The sequence below is a fragment of the Falco cherrug genome, chromosome 2 (genome assembly GCF_023634085.1).
Source record: "Falco cherrug isolate bFalChe1 chromosome 2, bFalChe1.pri, whole genome shotgun sequence".
In the NCBI taxonomy this organism is placed as follows: domain Eukaryota; kingdom Metazoa; phylum Chordata; class Aves; order Falconiformes; family Falconidae; genus Falco; species Falco cherrug.
Window position 1 is genome coordinate 113,576,179 of NC_073698.1, and position 11,997 is coordinate 113,588,175.

Sequence of the window (11,997 nt, forward strand, 5' to 3'; positions counted from 1 at the left end):
TTACTCTCTGAAGCAGAAATGTGAAAACATTAACTTTTAGGAGGTTTAAAATTCAGCTTAACCACTGGCATTGTAAATGTGATTTATTGTATTCTTAAGGCAGGGAATGCACTACATCACTCTCCATCTAGTGCTTAAACAACTACTCAGGTACTCTTAATATACACAAAGGTAGGGCCATCCAAAGGACAGACACCCTCCCAGATCCACTGTTCCTCATACACCCCCACCACCACACACAGAGATAAATGGGAGTTTTGTCAAAGCACGCACATTGCAATGAAATTACATGTTTTAGTGAAAAATACAGAAACAACTGCAAAGCGTGTGCACACACACAAACCCAACACTTACTGCCAATGGTGCTGCTGACCCACGTGCCAGTTTAGGTACCTGGAAAACTGGAAGTAAGAAATTAAAATGGTTTGCTGGGGCAAGGTGCACAGCTGTTACACCAAGAGTTCTCCTCTAGCTGTCCTCAGCTGTTGAAAGACTTTCTTCAAAATAGTACGCTCATACGTTAAGTCCTTTTTTTTTTTTTTTTTTTGGTGTGTCCTACTTTTGACTGCACTATTGTTTTATTTTTCACTTTATTGCAGCTTTTGGTCACCCTGGTTGAATTGATTCAGTTAAGTGCATTTTTCCTCAGTTCTGCAGGGACACGTTGGGCCAAGGAGCCCATCTGTGCGCATTGTCCCTCTCCTCATCTGCCCCAAAGAAGCCAGTCACTGTGACAGGGACAAGCTCCCATCAAAGTGCTACAAGCACTGGTCCGTGCTGCCACCGCTGATGACACCCGCCCTTCTGCTTTCTGTTTTCCTCACCCTGCCTCCCCTGCTCTTCTAGTGCACACCTCCCCTCCTTGTCCCCTCTCACCAACCCTCTTTCACCCCATTTGTTCAGACCTGGTGGCTGAAATACACCTGCAATGTAACATGCCTAGTGCGGGGGGGGGAATAACCTGGAAGACACTGAGCCCACAGAAGAAACCCAGACAAGCAGTAAGGCTAGAGCAGCACTGAGGCAAAGGAGAGGACTAAACCAGGCACTCTGATTCTCTGCAGGTTCCTTCCATTTACAGTTCACCCACCTCTACGTTGCCTTCTCCCAGTGCTTCATCTCCCGCTCTCCTGAAAACACTCTCTCCTTCAGCCTGTTGTTCTCTCTTACTCCCATTTTAAGCCTCCGCTTGGGCTTCTACTCCCTTCATCCTCCATCACAGCCATCTTACCCGACTCCAAGAGTAGCAAACCATCATCTGAGTTGTCAGGATCAAATTATTCAGTATAAACCTGACCCAGTATCAATTAAATATATGCATCCTGAGAAATGGTTAGTGTACCAGGAGAAAGTATGTACATTTGGCCTATTCTTACGCTTGCTCAGGGGAAAACTTACAACTGCTGATGGAAACAGGACACTTGTTTGTGCCTAGTCATTAGACTAGCTTGTGGACTGTCATCCTTATGTATAGTTTTATGTCGTTAAATGCAGAACAATCACATTCTAAAAACTCATTAACTACCTGACTCTCAGAAAGAATCCTTTTCATCCTGGATAACTCTCTGACATACATATAATGTATTAATATCATAATAACTATGGCGCTTACAAAACTCCAGACTTGTTTGAAAGTTTCCACCCCTTATTTTACTAGGACTTTTTCAGAAGGACAATGTATCACATATAGATATTTTCCTCAATCCTTGCCTCCCACCCCACTCTCAACAATAAAGGACATGTCCTTGTACCTGCACATAGTCAGCAATAGACTTGTAATACATTTCAGGCTCATCAAATGCCTTACCTCTGCGTGTGAAAATCAAGCATAAAGTCACACCACTGACAGCAGCAACACTTGCAGGTCCTGCTATCAGGAGGTAAGGAATCCTGGGAGAAGTATCTGAGAGATGAGAAAAGAAAGCTAGTTAGAGCTAGATGTCAGTACCCACTGACTGCACGATGCTACTATCTACCTTAACCAGAGGAGAAAGCTAATCCTGTACCCCACAGCTCAAACGAGCTGAGACACACAGATGAGATGTCTGGATGCCAGCCAGCAATAGGAACTCACACCCATCACTTGTGTGTACAAACACATTTCTGTTTTCAACTCATCTGCCTACACGGTCTCCTTCAAATGAGCTCTCCAGCCATCCCAGTAAAATGCTGTTATCAATGACCGGTGTATGCTGACTTGTATCCTTCATGCCTCTGCTGACTCATTTCAGTGATACGAGCACTTCTTCAGCCATTCTTACAAAACCTACTGGAACAGACTTCCAACAGGTCCGGCACAGCCAGCTGAGAGGCTGAATTTTACCTTTTACTACCTTTGGCCCCGGGAAAGGTCACTTGAAAGTCACAGACAGACATTCGCCAAGGAATTTTTCTCCAGACCATCACCACTGTGGGAAGCTGGACGAAATTCAGCTTCAGGGGTTCAAAGCTTCAAACCAAAAATTAGTGAGCTGTATTACAGTGGCTGCTGAAAGCAACTTTTCTGTCATCGATGATTAAAAAGATTACTGAAACATTGTACTGGGCTTGCATGACAAGGCTTTGGTAGTGGGGGGCTGCAGAGGTGCCTTCTGTGAGAAGATGCCAGAAGCTGCCCCCATGTCCAATGGAGCCAACGCCAGCTGGATCCAAGACAGACCCACCGCTGGGCAAGGCTGAGCCCATCAGCAACATTGGTAACATCTCTGGGATAACATATTTAAGAAATGGTAAAAACGGCTGCACAACAGCAGCTGGGAGGAATAACGTGCGAGAGCCCCAGCCCCGCAGCCCCCCAGGCCGGGGCAGGAGGAGGCCGGGGGGCTCCAGGCGCCGCAGCAGAGACCCCCCGGCAGCCCCTGGAGAAGCCCCCGGCCAGGCGGGCTGTGCCCCCAGCCCATGGAGCCCCCGGGGGAGCAGCTCCCCCCCGCAGCCCGGGCAGGACCCCCCCGGGGCAGGGGGTGCCCGCAGGGGGCTGTGACCCGCGGGCAGCGGCGCTGGGGCAGCTCCTGGCAGGGCCCGTGGCCCCGCGGGGAGAGGAGCCCGGGCTGGGGACCCCGCGGGGACCCCCCTGGGGCCGGCTGGGCCTGGGGGGCTGCGCCCTGGCAGGGCCCCGGGCTGGGGCAGTATTTCTGGCAGGACCTGTGGCCCCATGGGGGACCCACACTGGAGCAGCCCATGAAGGATTGCTACTGGTGGGAAGGACCCATGTTTGGAGAAGTTCATGAAGGACTGCGTCCCACGGGTCAGATCCCACGCTGGAGCAGAGGCAGAGCATGAGGAGGAAGGAGCAGCAGAGACAAAGTGTTATGAACTGACCGCAGCCCCATTCCCTGCACCGCTCAGGGGGAGGAGGGAGAGAAGTTGGGAGTGAAGCTGAGCACAGGAAGAAGGGAGGGGTGGGGGGAAAGTGCTTTTAGATTCATTCTTATTTCTCACTATCCTACCCTGATTTGATTGGCTAAAAATTAAATTAAATTAATTTCCCTGAGTCAAGTCTGTTTTGCCCGTGACAGTAAGTGGTGAATAACCTCCCTGTCCTTATCTCAACCCGTGAGCTTTTTGTTGTATTCCTCTCCCCCTGTCTCGTTGAGGCAGTGGAGCGATGGAGCAGCTTGGTGGGCACCAGGTGGCAGCCAGCCAAGGCCAACCTACCAAAAGCAGAATGAGAAACTTTTGTGAAACAGAACAGGGACAGAAAGAAGCACGCACTGACAGTTTCTCCATACAATGCCCCGAAACATTTGGTTTCAACTGACTAATTCAAAGTTATTAATTTCTCTACCAACATACACTAGGACTTTGGCTTGTAACCCCACTTAAACCAATCTGCTGAGCCCTGGAACTCAGTGGAACAGCTTCACAGCAGCGCACAAAGAAGCCCAAGAGCATGATGAAGAGCAATTGCAGAACAACGTTACATACGTGACAGGTCTAGGGAGAGGGTCTGGTTTGTAGCTGGGTGGGTAACCAGGCAGGTGACAGTGGGATGCGTGCTGTTGACCCAGGCTATGTAGCTCACTCTGGTCACTGTTCCGTTGGGGTGATGGACTTCTTCCTCGGTGCTGTGACTACTTGCAGAGACCCAGGAGATGTCAGCAGCTGGCTTTCCAGCAGATGCTCGACAGACCACTCCCCTGCTGTTGTCACAGGTCAGAGTCACTGTCGGAGGGACTAGAGAATTAAAAAAGGCCACAAGCATTAGTTCTAGTTCAGTACTAAATCACCGACTGAGAAACTGACAATCAGGTCGTATTTAGCTTGCATGACTAATTCAAGAGTTTTAAAAATAATTTGCAATATTAGTACCAACGATCTTCACACAAAAAGATACATCAAAAAGTAGTCCCAGGTGAGTATCTCTAAAACTAGCTAGCTGCATCTAAAAGTACTGCTTCCTCCTGTTTTCTGAAAGGTGACTGCAGCTGTAACAGGTGAAGGTGGGATGACAGAGGGGGTGGATTAAATGGAGATTTGTAAGCAGGGCAGCACGCATACTGAAGAGAACACAGCTTGCTGCAGCTCCAGCTACAACATTTAGGAGATTGGGCAGGTAGAATCAGGACTTGGATAGTAAGGAAATAAAGGAGGAATTGGACAAAACTGTTCTGCCTAAAGTTGAACGATTCATGTTCTGCATTTGACGAAACAGGCAAAGGCTCAGACAATACCTAAGAAAGGCAAGGCCCTGCAGAGAAAAACAACAACAACAAAAAATAATCAAGTGATAAAAATTAATAATAGCAATTATAGAGTTCCAAAATTCATTTCCCATAATTATTAGTTATATTCAGATGGCTTAACTAACATGGCCAGAACACAAAATCTTCTCTCATGGCTTGTTTTTGGTTTTGGGTTTGTTTGGGTTTTTTTAATTTATGGAAACCTAGAGATAGTTTACCTGTCTATCTGAAAAGGATTATTTGATGTATTCATTATGTTTCCTAATATTCTTTTGCTCCTGACTATGTGGAAAAGAGACTAATTTCATTTTTTAGTGATGCAGTCTTATAGACAGCTTTCAATATTTCTGGAAGAGTAAAATATTTCCAGATAGTGTCCTGAAACTTTTGCTTCCTTCCTATTCAGCTCTTACCCAGGCAAAACACATGTTGACCTCATTGTGAATTTTGTTTTAGCATCCTCTTGCTCGGCTTGTAGGTGCAATGTTTATTTGGTACCTTCTATATGCATTAACTTAACCAAGAGTGTATACTCCTGGTTGTGTGAACATTATGCCCAAAGAACTCGTTCAGAAACTATGCAGACTGTTGGAATTGTGCCTTTTAAAACATCCCATTTGCGAGTCAGGAGGAGTTAAATAAACCAAAACACAAAACCCCCAGATTATTTCTCCACAGAACAGCCAAGTCCTGTTGCACAATTCCTCATGCCTTTTGCCTTTCTCCACATAGCCAGAGTAAATCAGCTTACCTCTTTATTTTCAATTTCAGTATGGATCCAAAATGAATTTCATTTCTTACCACCAAAGCAAATCATTTTTATCTACACAACATACACACCCAGAAAAAGGCAAGATGTCTATTACCTGTCACAGTTAGAGAAGAGAAAAATAGAAAATTCCCTGCTCTGCTGATGACTTCACAGGTGTAGTTTCCCTCATCATCAAGGTTCACAGGGTGAATCCGAAGAGCAGGGTCACTGTCAGGTGAATATCTCCACATCATCCTCTCACTGCAGTTTAACTTCTTTGTCTTGTTGTGATCACTTCTATAGGCCAACAAGCAGCAAGTGCTGCATTTCATCTTCCATATCACCATTAGCAAAGGCTCTTTGGAGGTGTAAGGGCAACTCAACACAGCCTCATGACCAACCTCCACATTCACCATGTTGTAAGCTACATAAGAAGAAAAAAGACATTAAAAATGATGCTACAGCCATCGTCAAAGCCTAGGAACCTGGCTTCATCACACTTAAAAATTTCTGCTTCCTTACTGTACTGGCACCTTGGAGACACACCGCTCTGTGCAGACACATATAAGTAGCATTACTGGAATAAATCTGGAAATGCAGTGGGGACGATGCCTTTCTGCTGGGGCACGGTGCAGTTATGTGATGTGTGCTGATGAGATGCAGGTCCTCCACCTTTTTTTAGGCAACAGATTTCTACCACTTTAATATAGGTTTTGAAAAACTAATGGGGGGCGGGGGGGGGGGGGGGGGGGGGCGGGGCGGGAAGAGAGGAATATTCAACCTTAAGGAAAAGTAAACTACTTTTCACAAAAATTATTGAGTTATTGAATTAGGCACCTTGGTCAAAGTGTGAGTAAAACCAGGGATAGCGGTGAAACATACACCTGTGACAAGGTTAAAACCCCAGATCACTCAGTGCACTAGTTCTCAGGCATATTTGATAATGAGCATATATAGATCCGGTTTCTACGAGAAAATCATAGCTCTCCTGATATCGTCCCAGTTGAACAGGAGATGGCTCTTCAGATGATCTGTGTTGGATTTCTATCAGATATATCATCGCGTACCGCTCTGCAAGGCGCACGATTATTTTGGCAGCTGAGGTGACATCGCTATTTGCATTCACATTGAACAATAAGCAAAATTTCCCCTGGTGAACTGTGAAGTCTCAGTGTACTGGTGAGCTGGGAATATAGAGTACTAAAGAGCGCTGTATGTAGTTTTAGATCTTTCTTGCTTACCTTGTCCTTCAACCAGATCGATTAGCAAGAAAAGGAGCGCAGCCAGAACTGCCCATGTCTGAGCCATCTTTAGCAGAAGGAATCAGCAACTGCAGAAAGCAAAGGCAAAGAAAATGGCACGTAGTCAAAAACTGTGAGAACCCCTTTAAGAAGAACACATAGTAAAACCTGTTTCCTTTGAAAAACCAAGTTCTAAACAGTACCTCATGTCCAGTATCATTCTTGTACTGAAGAAAGTAAAGCAAAAAGGGTTTTGAAAATAAGAACCCCACTATTGTTTACAAACAAGTTTAAAAAATCCAGGTTCTCTGATACCATTTTACAGGCACCTCTGGCCGCTCCCTATTCACGCCCAGCTAGCTAGCACAAAGATAGCTACAGACCCCTTCCTGCTGCTTCACAGACTTACCTGCAGAAGATGAAAAAAGGTTTTGCAAGAGCAAACGTGCACGCGTTACAACTCTTTCTGAAAAATCAAGGTAACAGCATGTACAGGAAACCTCATCAACTTCATCAACTGTTTGACAAAAAAATGATTCCTGACCCTTGCGTGCTTTTCATTTCTTGAAGGGTAACTCAATTCTGCAGTAGAACAAAAAGGGGCAAACATCCTATTGCAAGAGATCAAAACCACGTGAGTTTGTTTGCTGCTTTCCTAGACACAGTGAACCAGAGGCATCTAGTAACTTATGCTGTTCCACAACCAGATGTACATTTTAACAAACCATATCTTAGAAACGGCTAGCTCCTTTTTGGCAAAAAGAGCAGCAGTTCATTGGTAAGATTAAGACAGCGCCGTCATCCAAACGCGTTGTTTTCTGGTTCACACAAAAAAGCAGAACTCTACGCTATCCTAAAGCTTTCCAATCAAAATATATGTGGTTCTCAGTGGAGATTCCTGATGTGAACCCGTTCAGCTGTTGTTTGAACATGGATTTGGCCAAAAACATCACTGATACCTTCCTATGGTCAGGTATCATATACAAACGACCCCAATTTGGCATGGCAAACTTGCACTGCACTGCACTGAACAATATACACATGTATTCCCGCAGTCAAACTCCCAAACTCTTTGGCTCAGGTCTCAAGGAGAAGCACCCTGCTGCAGTAGGCACCTGTGCTGGTTTGTCACAGCAGGAATGTTCACAACCAACACACTGCTGTGCCCCAGCCAGCTGGGGAAAAAAAGCCCAGGTCTCAGAGCATCTGCTTGTTTCCACAGCACTGCAGTTTTCTGATGTTACTGTCTCAGAAATCAGTGGCCACACTTTTGTCTTGAGGGTCCTTGTAGCCTGCCCATAAAGCCATCTCATTGTCCATCACTCGCCTCCGCATTCCCTCAAATCATGCTCGTGGTAGACCTTTTGTCATTCTCTCCTTTGTGCCATCATTTGTATCTCTTTAAATCTTTTATGTTCTGAATCAGTCACCCACAGCGATGACTGGAAAATTGTGTTTTCATCCCATGGGAAATACTGAAACATTGTTTTCATTCCCAAGTCAAACCCTAATACGCACCAGAGAAGCAAATATCTTTGTGCAATGATTGAATCAGAAATGTCATATGTTTTGCAACAGGACTACCCTTCTGGGCTATTAAGATCACACACTGTTCACACCCATATTTAAATACAAAAATGCTTCTCAGTATGCGCTGGGAAGAGGAGGAAAGGCAGCCAGGGTTCACTGCGCACGCAGGAACCTAAATCCTCATCTGGTATCAATTGCTGTAAAAGTAACAGGCTTCAATTACGCAGCCTTAAAAAAATCATTTTAAATGTCAAATACATCAAGTGAGGACACCTGGTGCACAGAAGAAATACCAGAGCACTGCTACATTTGTGGCACAAAAAGAACAAACGCTGCCACATTTGTGAGCTGAGTGCAAAAGAAAATAATATTTTTTTAAACACAACGCGATGTGCCCGCACATTCAGACAACAGCCTGACGGTTTTCTTCACGGTTCTAACAAAACACTGATGCATCTAGATGAAAAGCTTTCGTTGTAACCCGTAAAAAGTTGTAGTACAACCATGCTGATCAGTACTCTGCTACTAACATGCAACAAGGAATATAACTCTTATATTAAAAAACTCCCAAATTCAAATTCTTGTTCACTTAAAATCTTTGCCACAAATGAAATATTTTCTTTTATGTTACTTGATGCAGTCAAAAGGTTTGGGGTATTTTTGCAATTTGGATAAAGTATGCATGCAAAAGTTGCTTTCAATCAAAAAGTGTGAAAAATTATTTTTTTTTTTAAACCAAAAAATAAAAGATGCTTTTTGGCCAGAATTATGTACTTAATTTGACCCAATTTGCAAATAATTTTTCAGACGCTTTCAAAAGAAAAGTAAAAAAAAACTTCCACAGTGTTTATCAGCAAACTCAGTATTCACCAATTTTGATGGATCTATAAATATGCATAAAGAGAATATTGTCATATTGGAACTTGTCCCAGAGAACAATCTTTATTTAAAAATGCATATAAGTCTCATATATATGGGGGTTATTTGCTCAAAAGAACAGGCATTAATGATTAAAAGTGGAGCCCTACAGAAAGAAGAGAGTATATGTTTAAATATTCATGTATGAAGCACAGAATTTAGACTGCAAATTTCAAGGTTCACAATCCTTGAATGCTTGTGTAAGCGAGAAGTCAGTCTCAAAGTAAAACCCAAAAAGGAGAAACCAAGCAGAGCTGAATCAAATTGATCTAAAAGCTGCAAATGAATATTTGTAGATCGTCTTGTGTTATTTCCTTTGATGAAATTAAAATGCCTCACTAACTACATAAAAATAAATTAAAATTTTTACTCAGCCTTGATGGCGGTGGCTGGCACAAGATGCGCATCACTCTTACATCAGCCTCAGCTTTCCAGCGGGGGAACGGCACCGGTCACCCCCAGATCCATCCTGAGGAACGCTGAGGCTGGAGGAGCGTTACCCGGCTGCCAGGCTGGAGAGGAGCCCTCCGGCCAGGGGTGCCTGCGAGGCGCACAGCAGCAGGGCCACCGCGCTCCGGTCTTCTGATACTCACAGTTCTGGGGATGGGTAGGGAGATGTTAGCGCAGGCAGCTGGTCCAGCGTAGATGCCTGTCCCGGTGGCTGCTGGCGAGGCGGCTCCTGTGCCCAGAGATGTACCTGGACCCCCCCACTCCGTCCTCACGAGTACAGTTGCAAAGAAGTAAGAACTAGCTCAGTTTAGGACCATCCATCCAAGATAATCCCCGTTTTCAGCTGTACAGTTCATTAATTCCATTTTGTTGATTCTTCCAAGATCTTAACAGGCAGCTGATATGTCCCACAGACAGGCATAAGCCCCTACCCCCTCCGAAAGGGCTGAGTGAAAACAAACCAGCTGGTCGCACACTCCCGCGGCAGGGATGTGACACCAACTAGGGAAACAAACCGCTTTCTGACACAAAGAACAAACCACAACACAAAGCTGTCTGCTGCTACACATCAAACACGAGCTACGAGCCTTGAGCTACGCAAAGCACCGACTTAAAATCAGATAAACGTAAGCAAAGTCCAACATAATGAAAATATACGTTGACACAATCCGGAGGAGGAAAAGGTGCAGACTATAAAGAACGAGGAATCAGTCAGTGCGGCAGTCGTCACCACAACTTTTTAAAGAGTAACCAATATGTCACAATAGCCATTGCCATGATTAACTCTGCAAAATATGGCTCTGCTTTGCAGCTGAAGCATTTTAAAGGGTAGAGAAGACCTTGCCTCAAAAGTCTGTCCTGTATAACAGATCTTTGGGCAGGAGAGGGCTGGCAGGGACGGCAAGAAGAGGAGGCAGGTGCACACAGCTGTGTCACCTCTCCCACCGGAGGGCACGAGGAGAAGGTAAGCAATACACGAAGCAAGGCTACGTTATTTAAAATCCAAACCCACGCTTTTATGGGTTAGAGCCTTCATATCACCCACTACAAGGCATTTGATGTTTCCACCTCTTCACCCAGGCTTCTCTTCTCCAAGCCATACTCCCCATCCCTTGGCTCTGGGAGGGCGGCAGGGCTTCTGCAGGCACGAGTCCTTGCACCCTGCGTGGGGCTGGCTGTCGTCGCAGGGGGCCGGGAGCCCTTAACCAAACACTCACCAACCACACAGCAACCAGTACTGAAGCCTGCAGGCAGCCAACACCTTTTCTGAAGTGAGAGGTGCTGGTTATGCCACATGTTCAACATCCCCAGGTCAGCCTCCACGTTCAGCTGTCCTTTTGAGCATGGGGAACTCGAGGAGCTGGGGTTACCCATGGTACGGCATTTGCAATAAATAACTGGAGCAGTTCAAACGGCAATTTCTCCCATTACTCCTCAGTTTTAACACGAGCTGCCAGGCGTTTGATTTGTAAGCGTTACCTGAAGAAGTGCAGCAGCAGATGTGTCCATGTGTCCGCAGACCCCGTGCACCTCAGGCGCCAGCTCCCCGCATATTTTTGTGCAGCCTGTTCGCAGAGAGCTTTGCACCAGCTCAGGGAGCAGCCGGCAGTCCCCGCTCAGGGGCAGATCTGACTCGACTGCTGCCCCGGTTTCTCCTGAGCAATGGTCCTCTCCCGGGAATTCCTAAAGTCCCTCTGCTGCAAATGAAGTTAGAAAATGTAGGAAGACTTCGAATGCCCTAGGAGGAAGACAAATTGTATATCAAAAGGTGCAGCAGACAGATACTCCCAAAGCTGTTCATTCTCAGAAACTGCAAAGTTTTTTGGGGGAGAGGAGAGGTTGCGTTCTTGCTCTGTCCTGAGCCATCTTCCTTAATCACCTGCAACTGGCCACTGCACATGCTGTTGGGCTAATGGACCTTTGGTTTGACTTTACAGCTTCCTAGTGTTTTTATTCTCTGGCCTGAAAACACATCCATGAAGCCCTGTCCTAGCACAGCAGAAGGCTGTTAGCACTGTCAGCGGCTGGAGGAGCTGTAGCTCCATAGTGCATTTCCTATATGTTTCATACCTGCTGGCATCAGTGGAAGCCAGAGATGGTTTGTGGCTGCGAAAATCAACCCATTCGGTTCGTGAGCTAGTTTCATTCAGTTCCAAATACATACAAACTCCGAAGTGTTCTCAACAAATGGGGAAGTAGAGGGTAGATGGCTTTCTGAAAGAGAGAACTAGACCAATGGAAGGAGTTTTGAAAACAGTTATGAACAAGTTATACTGAACAACTGTAAAATTACAGTGTTTTGGTAACATACACCCGAAGGTAAATAGGCTTGAAGCTTCCTCCACAGAAAGGCAAAGGTTTGTGGTGTCTGTGTGTTGGGTTCATCAAGATATTAATATTTAGGATAGTACTAATGTAACATTAC

At 45.4% G+C, this 11,997-nt stretch overlaps 1 protein-coding gene across 4 annotated transcripts in view; it reads right to left on the reverse strand.

Annotated features, from left to right (window-relative positions):
• The window catches only part of LOC102048446 (cell surface glycoprotein CD200 receptor 1-B-like), a 35,809-nt gene extending 24,109 nt beyond the window's left edge, over positions 1-11,700 (reverse strand). Inside the window, exons 1-6 of one of the 4 annotated variants that reach the window (XM_055702732.1) lie at positions 9,716-11,700; positions 6,675-6,763; positions 5,549-5,857; positions 3,925-4,161; positions 1,808-1,903; positions 355-401 (exon numbers count right to left, since the gene is read on the reverse strand). In XM_055702732.1, the coding sequence (XP_055558707.1) occupies positions 355-401; positions 1,808-1,903; positions 3,925-4,161; positions 5,549-5,857; positions 6,675-6,741 (756 nt within the window). In that variant the 5' untranslated portion in view covers positions 6,742-6,763; positions 9,716-11,700. Of the gene's footprint in view, positions 1-354; positions 402-1,807; positions 1,904-3,924; positions 4,174-5,548; positions 5,858-6,674; positions 6,764-9,538; positions 9,671-9,715 lie in introns of those variants that run through there. The other 3 variants (XM_027814301.2, XM_055702731.1, XM_055702733.1) reach the window with 3 other exon arrangements.
• Positions 11,701-11,997: the final 297 nt, after the last annotated feature.